Raw genomic sequence first — 19,048 nt, 5'->3', positions numbered from 1 at the left:
AACAACCTAATAGTTACTAAGTAGAAGGTACTTACTCATTAGTTGTCAAATCTCTCGCGATGGAACGACGCGAGCTTCTACTACAACCATTAGCCATGAATGCCACCCAGTCAAGCTCACTAAGGAGACATCGCCCAAATATATGTTAGAGATTTCTAGAACACGGAGCCCTAGAAACTAATCCAAATGAATTGCTAACATCTGTTAATAAATTGCAAGGGGCATCCGGAGAGGCAGATAGTCCCGTGGACCAAGGTAGGGTCACCGGCTGTGAAGGGTAAGGCCAACTGAAGGAAGAATCTGCTCACGCATCGACCCTTAGGGGTCCCTTGGGGAGAAGGAAAGTCATAAGGGATGTTCAGCAGGCATTGAAAACTGTCTTGCCATATTATATACCTAAGGAGCTTTAGCAGGCTCAATGCTGGTGCGTAGGATTATCATGAGCTCATTTACTCTACCTTACAAGCCAAGGTGAAATTCCCAATATCATCAATAATTACTTAACAGAACAGGGCTATCTTAACGCCTATCCATATGAAATGTTCCAGATCGTATAGTAGGTATAGTTTCCGAAAATCAGCTTAGGCTAAATCGCTTACGATCACGTCTTCAAATTGACTCCCATAGGATAACAAGGCGGCTATATGCAGACTTAGCAGATTCGATCCACCGGGAGGCATCCTTTATAGTAAATCCAGAGAAATACACAAATTATTTAAAATAAAGACAACTCACAGGTATGTAATTCTTCCGTTGCAACAGAATCCTCGTCCTCGCTCTAGCAGAAAGCCACATCCAAAATGCGCCTCCAACCCCTCGCCATCGCACTCTTCCCAACCCTCATCTCAACCCACCCCCTCATCCCCCGCCAAACCTCCCCCGGGCCCGGCGACACACTGCAAGAAGGATGGTACTGGATCCGCGCCGTCGCCGCGCCGAACTACCACAAATACTTACAAACCCAGCCCACCAACACCGCCGGCGCCGCCGTGCTCGGCAGCTACACAACAGCAGGCCAATACGCCGTGCAAGACGGGCAACTAGTCGCGAACACGGGGTCCGGGTCCGCGCCTCTGTACCTACAAGTCTCTCGACCAGCGGCCGGCACCGACCCGCCGCCGCGGACACTAGCGACCGCGTTCAGCGACACGGAAAACGATTTCGGGACTTTCGCGTTCCAGGGCGATGCGCTGACGTGGAGCGCGCCCGAGGTCGAGCGCCAGAACGAGGCTGCGTGGCTCGTGTGCGCGGGGCAGGAGCTGTTTATAAATACTGGCGCTTATGGGTATGAGACACCGGCCGGGTGCGCGGATCAGACTGTACGTATGGAATTAATGCCCTTCTCCCCTTCCCCCTTTTTCTTGGCTCGTTTGGAGAGAGCTGGTGAAGATGATGGAAGGGGGCTCTTATGGGCAAGAATTATGAATGACTGAGGCTAACTGGTTCACAGATTCATTACTATAACGATGTGCATGCGAGTGAGTAATCTGGAGTTGTCGTTGTCGCGATTCGTTGAGTGGTGAGAGATATCTGTAAATAGCAAGAGCTCAACGGGGATCACCGTTGTGTTGAAGCTGACCATGTTGGTATGCTGATAGATGTGGTAACATGGCTAATACTCTTATTTGGCGACCTTTAACTCTCAAAGTCCCTAAGTTCTCACCATGATAGAATTATGGATGGATAGATGGTTACCTAGCTAAAGGGTGGTCAAGGGGTAAGAAGAACAGGTACCTCGAACCAATGTTACATTTGAATTAAGAGAGAAAGCGGCTCACCTACAAAGGCAAAGGAACTTCAAGCCACGATAACAATGGACCGAGAAAGCAACTATAACAACGTCCTTGTCAGACGCAGAAATAAAGACAGTCGTTGATAACAAGGCTTCGGGAAGTAGACAATAGTGATGCATAAGCCACATTCAGATACTTAGAACAATGAAACAATGTCGACACAAATACATGGTTGTATAACCATGCCATTCACACCAATAGCAAACGAGCAACTGGTGGGTTTACTTAATCCCAAACACACGCCCAAGGCATGCCGTCCTTTTCGTCCAGAGCGAGGCGTCAGCTTGAAACTTTTGTGAGAGTCGAGTATATAGACTCGTAATCGAACAGCTGCCGTCCCCCTGAAAGCTCGGAACATCAAATCCCACGCCATAAATCAACCTGAAGAACCCGTATACCGGCCATCATGCAGGTGGACATCGTTACCTTCCTATGCTTCGTCTTGGGCTTCTATCTCAAAGGTATATCAGTAACGGATATCCTGGGGTTCTCCGTAGGATGTGTTCGCGTAGCCTGGCGTCTGTTTTGGTGGTGGTTCTACGAGGATTACGTGCCGGGGCTCATCCTCATCGGAACAATAGCGATGTTGGCGGGCAAAACGGTCTTCGCGGCGATAGTAGGTGTAATCTCCCTCAGCTTGCAGATCCGGTATCTATTCACTATACGACACGCCCTCGGGCACCTCGTCTTGTTGCTTGCGGCCCGTCTGGCCCGCCCTTTTCAGCTCGCTTTCGCGAGAGAAGTGCATAGGTTTATGCCGCCATCCGTAGCATTCGATACACTAGGATTTATGGTGGTGGTTTTGCTATTGCTTCGGGGTATATATTTGGTGGACTTCGGATTTTCTCATTTCGATATAGAAAACGAAGACGAAATACGCCAGCACTTCGAAGCGGCTACGATGATACCCCATCACCGATGGAGACACGGAGTAGACGGTCAAGTCGTCCCGCTAACGGATTGGCATTTCGAATAATTCATTTGGTAGCCTTGAATGAAGGGGTAAGATAACCAGACGGGATATATATAATAATAAATTTCAAATGACTTTCGAATGACTTTCGAAAATGCAACGCTATGCTTGCCAATGTGATAGAACGCCAATTAGATGATATGCCAATGCCCGTAAGTTTCGTGTCGCATTAAATGCCATATCGTATCTCGTAGTCGGGGGACGAGTTCCTATTTTTAGAAGCCCATCTCTTCATCACTCTCCTCGCCTCCCCCGTTAGCGCGCTCCTCTTCTTCCTCTTCTCTCCTACCCGCCTCAGCACTCGCGCCCAGCTTCCTTACTCCCTCAACAACACCCAGCACGAACCCTCGGCTCTCCGCTAATTCCATAGCTCCAACTCCTCGTAGATTAAGGACACCATCGCCGCCTTCCAGGTGCACCGTACTCCCTCGCATTTTCGCTGCGCGCACTTCCTGGAGATCCCGCAGCAACGCGCGTACCTCGGGCGAATTCGGTATATCGTCCGCCGCGTGCGCCAGCAGCGTCTCCGACAGCTCGAGCCAGTGATACGGTAAGTAGCCCGAAGGCGCCTCCTGCGTACACGAGGGAAGAAATGGCGGCGACAGCACCATATCCCCCGGCTTCCGCTCGGCCGACGATTGTCCGTACGGCTTTACGCCACCCCTACCGTCAGACCTCATCAACGGTGGCGGAGGCGGGGAGAAGGCCTCGGGGTCTTCGTTCGTTTCGTGGTGTAGGATATCCTTCAGCGAGTCCGGGTGTAACCAGGGCGGCGGAAGGATATTAGCGCGCCGCTGTTTCTTGAGCAGAAGCGCGAGCCATAGCGGGAGCTCGGCTCGGTGAGGCGGTCGCAGAGCGGGGGTGCTTCCCTAGATAATGCCGTTGTGTTAATCCTCGAAGATCTCGAGATCAAGCGACTTGGTGACATGGCGGGGTAGTGGGGCAGATTCTCTTACACTGAGCAGCGGAATTGAGTCGAGTCTTTGGCGCGGAACTATGGTAACAAGTTCCATTTCGCAGAGAAAAGCGACTTCAGTCGGCACAAGGCCTGGCGGCAGCGGGAGAGCCATGCTTCGACGCGCAATTGGAGAATTGGTGGAATTGCGCTCGAAGATGAAGATGGTAAGAGACGCGACAAAAAGAAAGCTAACGCGCCCACGGTTGCACCTTGAACGTTAAAGCTAATTAAGTATTGTGGCGGTGCAAAACGTGGCTTCCGCATAGATAGGTACACTGTACAACTGAAAGTTCAAAATTGTTAGTCGTACGTAGATTGTTAACTTAACATTGAAATTTATATTAATATATATGCAGATGATTTTATGAAAGAGCAATGCTCATTTCACATACTCCATGTTGTTCTAGACAGATAGTCTATCCCTTCAGGACTTCAAGGCATCTATGTACAGATCTCATTCCTAACCCTACCTATGCCGCATCTAGGTGAATATACGTATCGGAGTTGATAGAGTCGCAGGGTTGTTGAAGCGCAGGTTGATGTTCAAACTCGAGATCTGTTTGATATCATCATCGCTCAGGTTAAACGAGGAACTCTCCAAATTCTGCTTCAGACGCTCAACGCTGTTTGACTTGGGAATGACAATGATGTTGCGCTGAGTACACCATCGGAGCAGAACCTGACCGGGCGTCTTGCCGTGTTTCGCGGCAATGCTCTTAACCACATCAGTCTCGAAGAGTGGCTTAACTTCTTTAGCTGTAGCATGATCCATCTCGATAAAGCTTTGCGGTCCGAATGTCGAGTAGCCTGTCACAGCAATATTGTTCTCTTGGGCCATGTTGATCAGGTCTGGCTGGGTTAAGTATGGGTGATGCTCGACTTGCAACACACTAGGGTGGATCTTCGCATATGACAGGAGGTCGTATATCAGCTGAGTGTGGAAATTGGAGATTCCGATGCTTCTAACGAAGCCGTCCGGGTTCTCTTTAGTCTGCACCAAGTCTTCCAGGGCCCCCCAAGTCTCCGAGATCGGCACCTTTGCCAGAGGAGTAACCTTGGTCTGCTCCTTATCGCTCCAGAAGCATGGGTAGCGGATCTTATCGAAGGGAATGAATTCGAGCGCGATGGGGAAATGGATCAAGAACAGGTCCAAATATCCCAAACCCCACGCCTCGTTTTCTAGCTTTGCCATCTCGAACGCGTGCTCACGGGCGTGGTAGTTGTTCCATAGCTTTGAGGTAATAAACATGTCTTCTCGCTTCACGATACCCTCTTCGATAGCTCTTCTTACACCTTGACCTGCCTCGGCACTGTTGGTGTAATCCCAGGCGCCATCGATGTGTCTGTAGCCGAGCTTGATGGCGTTGTAGACTATCGAAGAACAAGTCAGCTATTTATCACTAAGGGGCAAGATATAAAGTCTAGGTTTGAATATGTAGATAGATAACCCTATAACCCTACCTTGGTCAGCACAAACGTCGTTTGGCACCTTCCAGATACCGAAGCCGACAAGGGGCATTTCCTGTCACTGTTAACTTGAGCCACAGTAATGTTAAGTGGGAGCATTGCTTACATAGCCCGAGGACAACTTCACGGTAGGTGTCTTGGTCGCCATCTTTGTAACTGATTAAACTTATGAAGCCTTGAACAACAAATCTGGGTATAACTATGAAGATTCACTGAAGAGAAAAACAGAGACTTGGGACTCTTCAGATATTTATTGTAAGAATGATAACGAATTCTAACCCACTTTAAAGTCTTCCCCCACGATCAGTTTCATAATTGAGTTCATGATGAGGGGTTGAGGGGCACAAAAGCCGGTCTATTGCATCATAAAGCTAATTCTGTGTATAGTCATACAGCCTCAGTGGGGCCGAGGGCGCCCTAAACGCTTCGAGTTTACTATCTAGGACCAGTCGCCGCTGCGCGTAGGCCGGCTTCGTCGGTTACCGTGAAGTTTTTGTTGCAGCTGAACACTCAACTAACCCCTGTAACCGTTGCAAGCAGTCACCCGAGTATGGCGATAGGTGTATAAGCGGGCCAATAGGAGAAGAGTAATCCCATAGGATTCAAAATCGGTAATGGAGTTGATTTCATTATAGCTTCACCGTTACTTATAGACTACGAAGTGGAACAAACCAACCCCTTGCATTCGCTGAGTAATACATCAACACCAAATTAGGACATCTCCTTTAATATCATTGGTCGGTGTTTGACTTCGAGTCTTTTCTTGAAGAACTACTGGAAGTATGTGTCTATATAGATACATGGTATGTTTTTATGACTTTTGGTGGACATATGGGGGCTGTACATGCGACAGATGTTGATTCTATTGATTAATGCAGACTTACACCTGGGTGACGATTACCTAATCATAATGAGTCCAGTTTTTGGATGATATTTTTTGTGATGTGGCGTCTGATTAAATGCTGAAGAAGCACGTTAACGTGACTTCTGGAAGTCAACATCCCAGATATCATGTCCGGCAGGACATTAAGTGCCGCATGATGTAGGATGGTAATAGAGGTCAATCATCCTAGATTCGAGTACTGAATAGTTTGGCAGTTGAGATTGACATATTTACGTTACAAGCTACCCATTTCCAGCCGATGTCATGAGTGAGGTAAAAGTGATTCTTCAAATGAGAAAGTCCCCGTGACTTGCAATATTTTCCATAGAACTTACCTATAAATAAGGCCCATCTAAGATGCTTCCGGAATTATAGGCCATAAAGGTGAAAGGTTCTTGGAGAGTTTCGACAATTTTAGTACGCAGTTGAAGATGTCGCTATACGCGACCTCGCCGTGAGCTCAATATGTTTTCTAGCTCTACACAATCTGATGGCCGACTTATGCGGAGACTTTCTATATTGCCAGAGAGAGAGAGCGAGATAGCAACCACAGAAAATCCAGAGGATCAGAATACAGCCCGAAAAATAGAACTATCAGAGGGCCGTGGCTTCCTATTGATCGGTCCAACTAACCAGTATCGAGTCGATTATGTCTACGGCAACTCCATTAAGTATCGGAATCTCGCTGGAAGGTACCTAACCAAAGCCAAGGGTTTCTGGGTCGTCTTCTTCGATGGCATGCGCTGGTATCCCCCGGTACGTGATGAAGTGATCCAGATCAAGTTCGGTCCTGGAACTAGCCATTACGTCCCCCGTTTCATCAATAAACAAGGTGACGTCCTTGGATCCTACATGACAGTCCCCGAGTTAAGGCACGGGCCTCTATTCTCTTTCATACCACGAAACAGGCCAATCTGGGATAGTCACCTTACCACTAGCTCATTCTACGATATACTCCAGGTTTCCTCCCAATCCCAAGTATACGTTAAGGAGTGCCGGGAGGAGATGATGGTGATTCCTAACGGTCGGATGATGGTTTGGTATACGGGAAGCTCAGGGGAACCACCTATGCACTGTTGGAACATGCTCCGACAACATTTCCAGAGAATCAACACTCCAGAACCTCTAGAGCATCATCCAAATGCCGAGCGAGCACAAGATGCCGAGGTTCCACGGTCAATAAGGCAGATAGCTCAAGAAATAGGGGCTTTGTTCTGATGGACTGGATATCGATGATGAACAGGTGGTTGAGACTATCGAGGCACCTAAGGCGCTTTGGATTTGTTATCGAGTGTAATACACACATATAAAACCCAAGTATAAGAATGTCAGGTATGAAGTGCTAGTGTTGATCCTCGGAACGTCTTGCTACCTACCGTAGGACGTAGCCGTGGTTTGTATGTACCAAGCAGGACTGTCGCATCCCAGAAAAGGGGCCGAGACGATGGGTAAATCATTTGGCCACGTTTTTATTCCATGAAATTAACTGAGAACCAGGGTGGTATTTGCTTGAAAAATAATGCAGGCATATTTGCAGTACGTTTTAGTAAAAACTGCATGAAGTTCGCCATGACGAATTCGAGATTGATGGAGCTCATAGAACGAGAACTGATCGCTAGATACTACTACATAGCTACCTGCTTGCGACGCCGCGACTTAAGATTGAATTTCGTCAATTACAAATTCCTGAAGACATATTAATATTGCGAGTACATTTAGGGCCTAGAAAACTTACAATTCTAGGATGATCCAAGATGCGTGAAGGGTTCTAGGCCTGGCCTGCTAGGTTACTCGTTGAGATTACCTAGGTAGCTTACGCACTCAGCTTACCTGTTCTCCTAATACTAACAGCCGACGTCTCTTTGACGGCTTTGGGGCACATATATTAGCTATTAATATATAACGCGAGCGAGGGCTTTACGACGACGTTTGCTTTTACCCTGAATCCCCAACTTGGGTTAGAGGTGTTGCCGTCAGACAGGCTATTATCCAGTTGTGACGGTTCGCGTCTGGACGATCTTTCGAGCGCTGGCTATACTTAGGTCTGTTCGCTAGGTCCTGCACCGACCGTTTTAATATTTCTCCTGGCCAGCCGAGATACCCGGTGATGATGTTTTAAAGTCAGAAACATTCTAGAATTATTTCTGATATAGCGAACTTGTGGAATTTAGTTGAATATTGGTCGAAAATCTGGCATTCTCCAATTCAGGATCCACCCCTTGTCTCTTCCCCACAGACCAGGATCTCGGGTAGCTGATGTACCCTCCACTTCTCGCGTGCACTACTGTACGGCCTACCAATCGATCTACCCCAGTCAAAGGAGCCGTTAACCACATAATGCCGACGTACCTCTGCCACGGTTTTCGCTGGCATCGTCCAAGCATTAGGTATTTTGTTGTTATCCAGAACGTCGACGATGCCGCACCGGAGTGGATCGTAACGCGCAAGAGCCCCGTCGCTCTTCTTGACCAGTTCTACGAGTTGTTCGACTTCTTACCGCCGTGTACACGTCCCGCGCGCACCCTAAGCCCCTTCCCCCATCCCAATCCTACTCGCATTCCATCAAGCAATGGCCACGCTCACGCGCGAACACAATCGGAAGGGGGCCAGGTGAACAAGGGGAAACAGAATGGACCCGAAAACGGCGAGAATGGAAATAACAGCGAGCAAATAAAGTCCCCCAGTCGCAGCAAAACATCGGGACAGCTAGCGACAAATAAGAGGCAGGACGACGCGACCTCGTTACCATCCCCGGGCTCGCCGGAGTTCGACGACAGTGTACCATTCAATGATTGGTCAGTCGTGAAGTTCTTAGAAGAATTCGACCCGACAGACCTGAGTGTCGTCAGCGGACCGTGGGCATACGTGGCAGATTATGTGATACGGATAGACACGTCGGTCTCGGTCGCAGAAGAAATAGGTCGCTATGAGGCGCGAATGAAGACGGAAGCGTACAAGCCAATGAGCGGCATTAGCGAAGAGGAAGGTCGTAAGGTTAATACGTTTGGTAGTAAAAAGGCGGGCTGGTTTGAGAAGCTTCGGGATCAACTACAAAGACTGGAGAGTATTCGGTGGTATGTCGTCGTCTGCGGCGATGAAGATCGTATTATCCCTCAGCTAGGCACGAGCGAAGAAGGCCAAAACATGAAGAGGGGAGAGGAGAAGAGCGGTGGATTCGTCGAAGATGGGTTCGAATTCCGACTCCCGGAATTCCTAGCACCACAGCAGTCTTCGGAGCCGAGACCGAGACGACGGAGAGCAGAGAAGAAGCTGGCTCTAGAGAAACCAGCACCCATACCCGAGAATGAGCAGCCGGTTATCCCCCTTCCTCCCACTCCTGTTGAGGCTACCCCTAAGATATCGGGAGAGAACTTAAAGCGGCCGAAGAGTTCCAAATCCAATAGTGGACTTAGGAGGTTATTCTTGAGACGAAAGCCCGACAGTCCTACCTGAAATTGTTTTGAGGGATACTCTTTCAAACGTCTTTAGCCCATTTCTTCTCCACGACGCAATGGCTCATTCAGAAGCCCTCGGTGCCTGATCAAACCATCACCCTTCGTACTAATATCACCAAAACCCTGCTTCCCTGTCTTGTTGACATAGTTTGGTACGAGTGACCGCCGGAAGGGGTAACTTATCTGGTCTGTCATGTTCTTTGAGCCGTACAGCGAACTAGGTATTAATACATCAAGGTCAGCGATAACGCTTTACGATGTCCCAAGCACAATTCACTTGACTCTCAAGGGCGGTTCGTTACAGATTAGAGTTGTGGAAGTGCAAAGAGGTGTCTAAGATGGATCGGTCAGTTTAGGTAATCTACCAATCTATGTGTACCCTTACCTACCTGCCGGTACGCATGTGCCTAGGTATAAAGGAGCAGGTGGGACTTTATATGCGCCTGCTTTCCGCAATAATCTGCTCGGGTATGTATATAGTTACACGGGGATATGCTTTGGAAGGACTTGCCTTGGTGGACTTAAGCATATGGAAAGTACCCGGTACCCATCTAGCGCCATATCAATATTCCCAAAATACAAGGGTCTATTTTTCAACTTCAACCCTCTTCGAACCTCAAATCCCTTCTCATTCGAGTCCACTTAGGCAGGGGACAACATGTGGCCATTTCTCCCTACCCGCAACAGCATTATTTTATTACACCATTAAATAACAACGATGGAGCACAATTTGACCTCGAAGAAAGGCGTTGCCTTACGCCGACTGGAGCGAAACAAACCAGTTCGTTTCATATCCAACGAGGTTATTGACATGATCATTCGACCTTATCGACTTACAGTTACTAAAGTAACCGACGCAACACCTCCAAAGGATTTCTTAATGAACCGCAAGACGCTCTACAGTCTGTGTCTGACTGGCAGTTTCTTAATTAAATATGCGAGGCCGCTTCTGTACGAAACAGTCATCTTGTACTTGGATGGCACAGAAGATGAATATGAACGCGTCGGCAATCCGCGGACCGTAGTACTGCTGATTCGAACTTTGTTGGAAAACCCTGACTTCTGTCCGCTCATCAAGAATATCATCTGTCCCTCGGGGATCACAAAGGACCCTTGGCCCAGTGGATTTCACCGCTACAGAATAGAATCTCTGTAGGTGCCTAAATGCCATTCAGCACGCCTACACTCCCCCTTTTAACTTGTCTTAGAAATTCCTTAGATATAGGAAAAGATAGGATTTTTTGTTTTCGCTACATTTCCCCGGGATGTGTGGTTTTAGTAATGCTAACTCCAGATATCATAGTCACTGGCCTTTCGCTTACTTCGGTTACCCAGCTTAGGAGGATATCGATCAGCGTCACCAGCTTTTATTTCGGGTTGCGCGTCTTCAACCGCGTCGCGGTCCGGAGGCAAACGATCAGCATCCCGGGAATTGGGAAGAAACCACAGAGCTACCAGAACGCATTTTGGCGATCCTTCTCTGCTTGTCGCTCAACCTGGAATTATTTCTCCTTCGCAAATTTGATCACGACAACTATCCCGTTCTGTCTGACATCATAACGGAAGTAATGAAAGAGATTGATGTCCCTGGACTCATCCTCCCTAATCTGTCAACGTTGTATCTCCAAAAAGACCGCCGCGATCATTATGATTACTCAGATGAACTTGAGATACCTTCAGCTTTTGTGCAGTTGGGTAACCTCAAAAGAGTCCACATATGGCGAATACAGGGATGTACCACCTGGTTCGGGAGCGATCACCTGTGGTTGACGGGTATTCGAGAACTAAAACTTGTTTGCAGCTGTGAGTTGCATCTTTTTTTATTTAATTTCCTCCTTGCCCCCCCTTTCGTGCTTTGTCTTGTCTACATTTATCCTCTACTCCTATAAGTGCTGATGAACCTTTAAATATTTGGATGTGATCACTAACAATTGCTGTTATTACAGTCAGCGCAAAAGAGATATTCGCAATTTGTGAGTCAGCTACCCAACTTGAGAATTTATCGTTGGTGATGACAGAGGCTCTTGTGGTCGAAATATCCTGCCCATCCGTAGCACCGGGCAAGGATCTCAACTGTGCACTATCACTGCGAGCGGACACATTGAGGGTCCTAGAATTCAGAATGGCTGGAAAGAAATCGTATTTGCGCCAGTTTGGAAGCTCCGGCCTGCTAGAATGTCTACCTCAGCTCACAAAACTCGAGAAACTAACGACCGAAATGCCCCTTATCTATGACTTCCTCCAGAAAGGCAAGCCTAACAGCTGGTTCTTTGATAAATTACCACCAAACATCGTTTCTTTAGAGCTTGTCGAATGGCCCACGCTACCCCCTAATGTCCCCAGTCGTTTAAGTATATGCAGAACTCTAGTCGGCTCATTACTCAACGCATTAGCTTCTACGCCTCTCCAAGGATTGCCCAGACTTGAACGGATTCATTACCTACAGAGCGTTTTCAATCCCTACTTTTCTAACGAAGAGCTCGACAAAATAACATCTTTGTTCGACCCGGCCACCGTATCGTTTACGTGGGCGTGCGATACGCTACAATTTCAGATGAGGATCGTACCTCTTGCTTTTCAACGAATAGGCTCGAATCATTCTATTTTCCTATGATTCTGGCAGGAGGAAGCCATCCATGGAACACATACCATTCACTATATATTTCGGTGAAACAGAGGAGACTGAGGTACTTGTTGGCGGATATAATTTAATGGCTAACTTGAGGCCGGAACAGACCCTCTAGCGATTGTACTCCATCCAGTTTAGAATTACTTTGGCATATAAGGAATATGATGATAATAGCGCTGCAATTTGAATCTCGTGTCATATGCGATTCACAACCCTCAAGTTATAAGAGATATATACTGAGGATTCCTACCTACTAGGCAGTTCTCTTGTTAGTTATGACCCCTTTCCCTACCTCACCAAACCTTCCATGCCTAGAATAATTGGCTAGTATACTCCGTCTATCATCACGTTCTACCACAGGAGAAGAACATACGTTAACACCTACTGTACCTACACCTTGCCCAACAAGTCATAGCGCGCTCTCTCTTTCAGCAGCTGTCTGAGGTTCGCGGCATGCGCAACCTCCTCATCCGACGACGCGCTTGTCGCTGGTACGGTTCGCGCTAGTTCCGCGTTCCGGCGCGCCGTACCTATGAACTACAAGACAAATCTCCGATAAAAGAGAATATATAACCTACCTCTTCACGTACGAAGGCCCGCTACTGCGCTGTGTCGAATCGCCCCCCCTTTTGGGTTGGTTGTCTTGGCCCCTGCCGAGTTTTCAAAATGCCGCGGCTAGGCTAGCTAATGCTAGCGATCCCGGGGAGGGGAACCCGGGGAAATGCTGCACTGCGGATTGGTAGGACTTACATATGTGAGTGTAGGAGCACTGTATGTAGGTATGTATGTAGATAGGTAGGTAGGGTAGGTAGGTAGGGTAGGGTAAGTAAAGCTAATGCAGTGCGGAGCCCCGCAAAGTTGAGAGAGGACATACCTACCTACATACCTACAGTGCATAAACGGGAGTTTTCTTGAAACTTCCTGTTTTGGAAAATGGGTTATGCGTGTGAACTGGCCTAGGGTCGGGATTCAATTCTTTTCTTGTTAAGCTGTGATAAGTGCTTGGTAGAGTAGAAACTTGCTATGTGACTGAGGAAAGGATAAGGTGAGCGTGAGAGCGAGAATGGTTCTAACGAGGCAGCTGCTCTTCCTAGGCAGGTACCAGGTAGGCAAAAACACGGATGGATGTTTTAGGTACAGACCCATGCCATGAAGTGATTAATTGCCTTGCATCCCACTTACCATATTCCCACGTGCGAGTGACGATAACCGTCGCTCAACATCGGAGCACGGCTCGCTCAAAATAGAACGCCAGATACACGATCTTATTTATCAAGTGGGTAGATGTATAAATAGAAGCATTCATATTATGTAGAGGTATATATTCAAAAGTCGATTGGGGTATAGGTGACGATATTTGGTCGTCTAGACTCATTACCTAGTAAGTAATTTTTTCTTTTTTGTCATTGCCTCGTAACCTTTCCTGCCATCAGGTGTGAGCCAATCTCCCGAGATATAGGGTCTTCCCTAGATTTCCGAGCCTTAAAATTAACCATGATGATAATGCAGAGCAAAACGCTTAAAAATGCCGATGGCGCCGAGCAACAACCTGACACTACATCATCCTCTAACAATTGCGAAGAGTAGTACACTGGGAAATGACGCTCGACCAAGACACATCCGGCCAACCATGTTCGCGCAAAAAAACAGTCAGTATACGATGATGCATAAATGTAAACACTTGGGGGTTAGATAAACCGGGTAGTTAGCTCATTTCCCCTGATCCAAGATTCTTCTTGTTTGTGACCCCATCGGCCCTTAGGGTGTCGTAAGGTGTCGTAAGTGGCGGCATTGAAAGGGGTATGTAGGAAGATGAGAGAATAACCGCGCGCTGTCCTGAATAGCAGTGCAACGTATGGGAATATCAACAGGCATTTCTCCAATTGTGCTGAACATGAAAACATTTGGTGGTTGTCGTGGTGTCCGACCATCCGGATCCAGGAATAGGGAATTTTATTGTGAACAGGGTTGACGGGAGTCCGGACCGCAGAGCCTAGCCATCCCCAGACCAAGAGTTCCCCCGGCCAACCAGCTTCGCCGGTTCAACCCCAGAATGCAACCCCAGAGCATTGTAGTGCTGCCAAAGCGCATGAGTGTGCCACTCTAGACATCCGAGGCCTCTCTGTCGGCCTTGTTCCTGGGAGCTTGTCAATCATCTAAGAAATCAGCCACGGAGGGACTTGATCCCTAGAGACCCGACAAGGCTGAAAGGATCCGACTGTTAGTCGCCGCCAAGTTCATTCCCACAACATCCCCGATTGAGCGTCGTACCGCAGCATGCATTCCCCGGGAGAAGTCCTCGTGCAATAGAGACGGTGCATTTCAAGCATAGCCGAAAACGCTGGATAGCACCTTTCTGCAAGTGCCTGCACCTGCTCTCAGATACGCGAACAGGCCGGCCCAGACAACGGGTAGATATGACATCGTAAAATTTGACATTTCAATGCAAGCGTGCAGGTGGCGGACTGCCGAGTCAAGGACGGGGCATGAGATCGTCGTCGTCGTGGGGCCCCCAAAGCATTCGGACCGGACATGTCGTCCATGAAACTTGATCTTCTGCGTCATTCCCGATCAAACCCGTCATCCATTCAAGAATGTTCGCCTCCGGACCTCAGCTTCCTTAATAATTTCAGCAGCTAGGGCAAGGCTTGGAGCCAGTATAGCCATCCTCTCGATGTCCATAATTACGTCATTGATGATTTGATCAATGACTTCACGGTGAGGGACGAGCGTCAATAAGATGTTGGATAGAGAAGGTGACATGGTAGCGCCCATAACCAATAACGTTTGTGAGACAATAGAGAGCGCGCCTTGCCAAAGGTAGGGCATATGGCCGGCGTGACTGCGGCCAAATCGTTAGATTGGGTCATGGTTTTGAAGAGCCGGTAACAAGGCATGAGGCTAGAGAAATTGACCAATCATTAAAGGAGGCTTTTACTTACTGTGCAGATATGTGCTCCAATTGCCTGATTGAGGCTTCGAGGCATTTGTGACAGCTCTCCCGCACTGAGGGGTCCAATACGGCCTGCTCGTTATCCAACACTGCCAAGATATATGGACGGTAGATAATGGTTCGGCAAGCAAAGAAACGTAATCGTAGCACCGTTTGCACCGGGTCCGGTAGGGTCGTACGGGTGAACGGGAACTGGAGAGCAAGAGGGAGGCTTTCGTACCATTGCGTGAGCTGAAAGTCTAGCTCCGCCACGACGGGCTCAAGACTGGTGGTTGAGGCCATGGAGTCCTTCGAGTAGATAAGCTGGCTGACTCGATTGAGGAGCCTCCTCAAAGCAATCTCTGCCAAAAAGTACCAGAGATCATCCCGTCCAACCGCTTCCGACTCTTCCCCTTGAAATCCGCCAGGAAGTCCCACGCCTTCTTCAAATTGAACTACTCCCGAATGAGGCAGATCGAGCTCTGCGAGTAGATCACTCTCAAAAAGGAGAGCGTTCCAGTAAATTCGTTCCAGGAGTTCTCTTTGGTCATCCGGCACGCGAGTTGGCGTCATGAGTAAGAGTTGCAATTTGCTGCTTACGGTGCACAACAAATTCCAGGCTTCCAACGGCCTTACTAGATAGAAGAGGTATGCCGCAGCCAGTAGATGGCACTGAGCAGCTAGTACGCTGTTAGCGGTCATCATGCCAGGTAAGAGTGACCACGCAGCCGTAAAATACTGTAGACCCGGAGGGTCTTCCTGGGGCACGATCCTCGATATGCTGCCGCGCAAGCTTGCTTGGCCCAAAGCAAGTACTAACAGCACGATACAGCTCTCCGGGCCTTCGCGGAAGCCCGTCGACAGTGCCGTCCGATAATGACTCCTCCAAGTGAAAGGGTTAACGCAAGCATACCATACATTCACCCTGTCAAAATAGGCCTCGATGTAAGCATTAGTATTCGATAAATCGACGCAAGGTGTCTTGGCCAGTGAGTGAAGCGGCTCACGTGCCATCTCGAGTTGTAGGATGATTTGCGGATCGTACGGGCGTCCGATCAAATCTCGAATCAACGGCCATTGGAGCAGATGCAATGCCGCGTTTGTATGGACTTTTGGCATCGTAGAGATGTTGGTTCCCTGGGGATGACTGGTCCACGTTCCTAGACCACCGCTCGGTATTATTGAGACGAAACTTCCAGAGGAGTTCTGAATCATGACATTCTCACCGCTAAGAGCAGTCCCATTGCTTATGGGTGGAGAATCGTGTGCAATCTGTATGGCGTTCGGATGACCGTTCGCCAAATTAATTTGAAGTAAACTCTCAATTCGATTCAATCGCTCGAGAATGAGCTTGTCGCCAGCGTCAAGCTTGATTCCGGGCTCTCGATATATGCATTCAGCTCCAAGCTCCGTGCAGAGCTTGCACTTCGGTTTAGTGCCGTCACATCTCGACTTTCGGGAGCGACAGACTTCGCACTACGATTTCTTCAATCAGAATCTTATTCAAATAAATTACCTGCGTTGCTTCCCAACCTACCGCAATGGTGGCCCGTCTCCGGGGGTAGTCAACAGTCGCATCTGTGTTCCGCCTCTTTAGCGGGTTTGCCCCTTCGTCGCTCGGTGCTTTCGACATGCCATTGGTAGTTGGCTCGGCACGGATTTCAGACGTCTGTGAAAGATTTCGGGCCTTCTGTGCCGAGCCTAATATTCCCTCACGGCTGAAACTCGTAGTGCGCTGAGCCTTAGCGGAGGTCGGGGATTTTAGTGCTGAGCCGTTGGTGACCGGGTTAAGCTGCGGCGAAGGGACCTCGATCGAGAAAGTCTCCCTCGAAGCCAATGGAAAAGGCCGTCCCGAATTACTCGCTGCGCTGGCGGAAAGAGGTGAGTCTCCCGTAGACGACGGCGACATCTTCCAAACCAACGGGTCACCGGGCACCACAACGGGCGGAAACGACCACAGGCGGTCTCGCTTATGTATTAGACGATATGCTTGCTACGTTTTCGTATGAGGCCGTGTAACCGGGACCAAGAGAAGCATACGACTTCGATGACGAAGTATTTACCCAGGACGCCGTGCAGGACAAAGATTCGGACAAAAAAAAGATGAGAGGGTATCCGAACTGCAAGGCACGGGAACGAGCTTATCATGTATTAAGACAGGAAACCGTAGGAAATATGGGAAGATTTGACGGTTATGTCTTTCCTCCACATGGTACACACCTGCAGAAGCGGCGCAGAATCGTTGAGCCCCTAGTATTTAATCCCAGCTTGCCTAGAGGGGGACCAGCCAGCAGTAAACCCCAGAAAATTCCTACCCATAGCGGTTTAGGCGCAATGTCGTCAAAAGGTACCCAGTACAGCAATAGAGCGGGACGTTGCAACAAGGCAAGGGTATCATCCCTACCCGGTCACGTCCACCCTTGATTGGAGCCCATTTTCTGGAAGCTTGCGGTACAGTATTGTACGCAATTTGATCGTTCGCCCGTTCAGAACTCACTAACCAGACTAACCAACCGGTTTTCAGGATATCCATCTTCCGTATGAAGAGGTTCCTATGGTGATACAAGTTCGCGGTGCCTCGTGCGAACAGGCAAGCCCTGGCAGCGGGAATCATGCATCGCACATCCACTCTTCGCTATGCCCTCATACCCTACATGACATAGGTATATATGCAGATAGGCCGAAAGAGGATGGGGAAGATGGGTGATACTTAACACCTGTGACTTGACACCGGCCAAGCGTTGATATCAACGGGTTTAGAAAACATGGAACTACCCAATAAGCAGATCGTCGAATCCTCGCTTGTAGGACTACCATGACCTAGTATAGTTCAACCCGGCATGTCCGCCACTACCAGGACCTTTCCATGAATAGTATAAAACATGGGACGATTCGAAAATTGGTATACATCTTTCGAGATAAATTACCGATCGTGTTAAGCCCCAAGGTATCTTGGGCAGAAAGGACTCCAACATCGTATGCTAAAGATCTTCAGATCAGGACAGATGAATGGGCAGTGCCTTCTATAGAAGCGTGCCATATCTCTATAGGCTTCGACTCGCAGCTTGAACAAAAAGAAAATAGTCAATACGTATCAGGTAAGGGTACAAAAGTACCTACCTAATACGTAGGATGCAATTTTGGAGATGGGATCTGGGGTCCTGCGGGTTGCGACAAGGACCCGGATGAAAGGGAATATGAAAATTTCCGTAGCTGAGGTGGGATCCACGATAGCAATTGACAATGGGACGGGACGAAGATTGTGGTGAGATTCGAAGATCATGGATGTTGAACAGGGGAAGAATCTGAAAAGGTGGGCACAGCTGCTATTAGCTAGCTGCTGGCTACACAAGCTACTCCATAAATACCCATAGCGGTTGCTTATAAGTTAACTCTCAAACTAAAAGTTCGGTTAGCTTTAGCGCTAATAGCCCTACCAGAGCAGCCCGAGGAAGTAGTTGCCTGGAACGGAAGCAATCGTTAGACGCTAACCGATTTATCTCACACTCTTCGAGTTACGTAGGGAAATACTGGTTATGCGAGAAATCATGTAGGCGCGTATATCTAAAAGCTAAGAAAAGCCAATACAGACCTCCGAGGTAGGAAAGCAGTTCGGTGCACTTGTGTCTAGACGCATCTTCTGTGTTCCTATTTCCAATTGTTTATATTTAGGTGCCCGTGTCTACCTAGGCTAGACACATACCTCTCGTGCGTACTCCAAACAGCACACGTTATGTACCTTATGTGCTGTAATTATATACATGGGTACATGAAGTCGGCACGGACCCTTACCTGTCGTCTGGTTTGGAGTGCCGCACGCCACTGCGGAGATACTTTAGATAAGGTGTTACAAGTCACATTATAAGAAATACCTGAGCTAGTACCTAGTTGACCCTTGTCATCCCCATCTTCCAAATGCCCAGGGTTCAGCACACGAGCATGCGAGATACATGCGGTC

At 48.5% G+C, this 19,048-nt stretch overlaps 9 protein-coding genes across 9 annotated transcripts; 6 read left to right on the top strand and 3 right to left on the bottom strand.

The window, feature by feature from the left end:
- Positions 1–120: 120 nt before the first annotated feature.
- On the top strand, positions 121–1,843 carry F4807DRAFT_151631 (uncharacterized protein). Its single transcript, XM_047993214.1, has 3 exons — positions 121–556; positions 628–1,319; positions 1,451–1,843. Exons 2-3 carry the CDS (start codon positions 801–803, stop codon positions 1,484–1,486), a joined length of 555 nt encoding a protein of 184 aa, XP_047852941.1. The 5' UTR covers positions 121–556; positions 628–800; the 3' UTR covers positions 1,487–1,843.
- F4807DRAFT_151765 (uncharacterized protein) lies at positions 1,817–2,875 on the top strand. Its single transcript, XM_047993217.1, has one exon. The coding sequence runs from the start codon at positions 2,200–2,202 to the stop codon at positions 2,767–2,769; it is 570 nt and encodes a 189-aa protein (XP_047852940.1). The 5' UTR covers positions 1,817–2,199; the 3' UTR covers positions 2,770–2,875.
- F4807DRAFT_151764 (GINS complex protein-domain-containing protein) lies at positions 2,876–4,143 on the bottom strand. Its single transcript, XM_047993216.1, has 3 exons — positions 4,117–4,143; positions 3,723–3,999; positions 2,876–3,635 (listed from the first exon to the last, which is right to left on the bottom strand). The coding sequence occupies exons 2-3, from the start codon at positions 3,834–3,836 to the stop codon at positions 2,982–2,984; spliced, it is 768 nt and encodes a 255-aa protein (XP_047852939.1). The 5' UTR covers positions 3,837–3,999; positions 4,117–4,143; the 3' UTR covers positions 2,876–2,981.
- Positions 4,144–4,205: 62 nt separating this feature from the next.
- F4807DRAFT_452345 (Aldo/keto reductase) lies at positions 4,206–5,339 on the bottom strand (the record flags this gene model as incomplete). The annotated part of the gene is made up of 3 exons (XM_048000322.1): positions 4,206–5,095; positions 5,186–5,246; positions 5,298–5,339. 3 exons carry the CDS (start codon positions 5,337–5,339, stop codon positions 4,206–4,208), a joined length of 993 nt encoding a protein of 330 aa, XP_047852938.1.
- A 977-nt stretch (positions 5,340–6,316) lies between these two features.
- Positions 6,317–7,292, top strand: F4807DRAFT_468680 (uncharacterized protein; the record flags this gene model as incomplete). Its single annotated transcript, XM_048002622.1, has 1 exon — positions 6,317–7,292. The coding sequence occupies exon 1, from the start codon at positions 6,540–6,542 to the stop codon at positions 7,290–7,292; it is 753 nt and encodes a 250-aa protein (XP_047852937.1). The 5' UTR covers positions 6,317–6,539.
- A 960-nt stretch (positions 7,293–8,252) lies between these two features.
- Positions 8,253–9,913, top strand: F4807DRAFT_151436 (uncharacterized protein). Its single transcript, XM_047993211.1, has 2 exons — positions 8,253–9,715; positions 9,767–9,913. The coding sequence occupies exon 1, from the start codon at positions 8,331–8,333 to the stop codon at positions 9,525–9,527; it is 1,197 nt and encodes a 398-aa protein (XP_047852936.1). The 5' UTR covers positions 8,253–8,330; the 3' UTR covers positions 9,528–9,715; positions 9,767–9,913.
- Positions 9,914–10,983, top strand: F4807DRAFT_151437 (uncharacterized protein). Its single transcript, XM_047993212.1, has 2 exons — positions 9,914–10,681; positions 10,833–10,983. The coding sequence occupies exons 1-2, from the start codon at positions 10,248–10,250 to the stop codon at positions 10,867–10,869; spliced, it is 471 nt and encodes a 156-aa protein (XP_047852935.1). The 5' UTR covers positions 9,914–10,247; the 3' UTR covers positions 10,870–10,983.
- F4807DRAFT_431261 (uncharacterized protein) lies at positions 10,833–12,072 on the top strand. The gene is made up of 3 exons (XM_047998479.1): positions 10,833–11,330; positions 11,474–11,902; positions 11,974–12,072. The coding sequence occupies exons 1-3, from the start codon at positions 11,098–11,100 to the stop codon at positions 11,999–12,001; spliced, it is 690 nt and encodes a 229-aa protein (XP_047852934.1). The 5' UTR covers positions 10,833–11,097; the 3' UTR covers positions 12,002–12,072.
- Positions 12,073–14,006: 1,934 nt separating this feature from the next.
- Positions 14,007–17,735, bottom strand: F4807DRAFT_468669 (uncharacterized protein). Its single transcript, XM_048002621.1, has 3 exons — positions 16,628–17,735; positions 15,101–16,566; positions 14,007–15,000 (listed from the first exon to the last, which is right to left on the bottom strand). The coding sequence occupies exons 1-3, from the start codon at positions 16,997–16,999 to the stop codon at positions 14,739–14,741; spliced, it is 2,100 nt and encodes a 699-aa protein (XP_047852933.1). The 5' UTR covers positions 17,000–17,735; the 3' UTR covers positions 14,007–14,738.
- Positions 17,736–19,048: the final 1,313 nt, after the last annotated feature.

Source organism: Annulohypoxylon truncatum (assembly GCF_022578515.1).
Source record: "Annulohypoxylon truncatum strain CBS 140777 unplaced genomic scaffold F4807scaffold_22, whole genome shotgun sequence".
Taxonomy (NCBI): domain Eukaryota; kingdom Fungi; phylum Ascomycota; class Sordariomycetes; order Xylariales; family Hypoxylaceae; genus Annulohypoxylon; species Annulohypoxylon truncatum.
The sequence above is the reverse complement of the archived record's forward strand: the minus strand, read 5'-3'. Positions and strand labels throughout refer to the sequence as shown.

Excerpts from the sequence above, each read along its gene's own strand:
- F4807DRAFT_431261 (XM_047998479.1), top strand. The coding sequence starts at position 11,098 with ATGAAAGAGATTGATGTCCCTGGACTCATCCTCCCTAATCTGTCAACG. Across the intron at positions 11,331-11,473 it reads GAACTAAAACTTGTTTGCAG|AGTCAGCGCAAAAGAGATAT; the intron begins CTGTGAGTTGCA and ends TGCTGTTATTAC. Across the intron at positions 11,903-11,973 it reads ATATGCAGAACTCTAGTCGG|AGAGCGTTTTCAATCCCTAC; the intron begins CTCATTACTCAA and ends TTCATTACCTAC.
- F4807DRAFT_151765 (XM_047993217.1), top strand. The coding sequence starts at position 2,200 with ATGCAGGTGGACATCGTTACCTTCCTATGCTTCGTCTTGGGCTTCTAT.
- F4807DRAFT_151437 (XM_047993212.1), top strand. The coding sequence starts at position 10,248 with ATGGAGCACAATTTGACCTCGAAGAAAGGCGTTGCCTTACGCCGACTG. Across the intron at positions 10,682-10,832 it reads CGCTACAGAATAGAATCTCT|TCACTGGCCTTTCGCTTACT; the intron begins GTAGGTGCCTAA and ends CAGATATCATAG.
- F4807DRAFT_151631 (XM_047993214.1), top strand. The coding sequence starts at position 801 with ATGCGCCTCCAACCCCTCGCCATCGCACTCTTCCCAACCCTCATCTCA. Across the intron at positions 1,320-1,450 it reads CCGGGTGCGCGGATCAGACT|ATTCATTACTATAACGATGT; the intron begins GTACGTATGGAA and ends ACTGGTTCACAG.
- F4807DRAFT_151764 (XM_047993216.1), bottom strand. The coding sequence starts at position 3,836 with ATGGCTCTCCCGCTGCCGCCAGGCCTTGTGCCGACTGAAGTCGCTTTT. Across the intron at positions 3,636-3,722 it reads ACTCAATTCCGCTGCTCAGT|GGAAGCACCCCCGCTCTGCG; the intron begins GTAAGAGAATCT and ends GGCATTATCTAG.
- F4807DRAFT_468669 (XM_048002621.1), bottom strand. The coding sequence starts at position 16,999 with ATGTCGCCGTCGTCTACGGGAGACTCACCTCTTTCCGCCAGCGCAGCG. Across the intron at positions 16,567-16,627 it reads GGAGACGGGCCACCATTGCG|TGCGAAGTCTGTCGCTCCCG; the intron begins GTAGGTTGGGAA and ends AAGAAATCGTAG. Across the intron at positions 15,001-15,100 it reads TTGGAGCACATATCTGCACA|TCACGCCGGCCATATGCCCT; the intron begins GTAAGTAAAAGC and ends ATTTGGCCGCAG.
- F4807DRAFT_151436 (XM_047993211.1), top strand. The coding sequence starts at position 8,331 with ATGTACCCTCCACTTCTCGCGTGCACTACTGTACGGCCTACCAATCGA.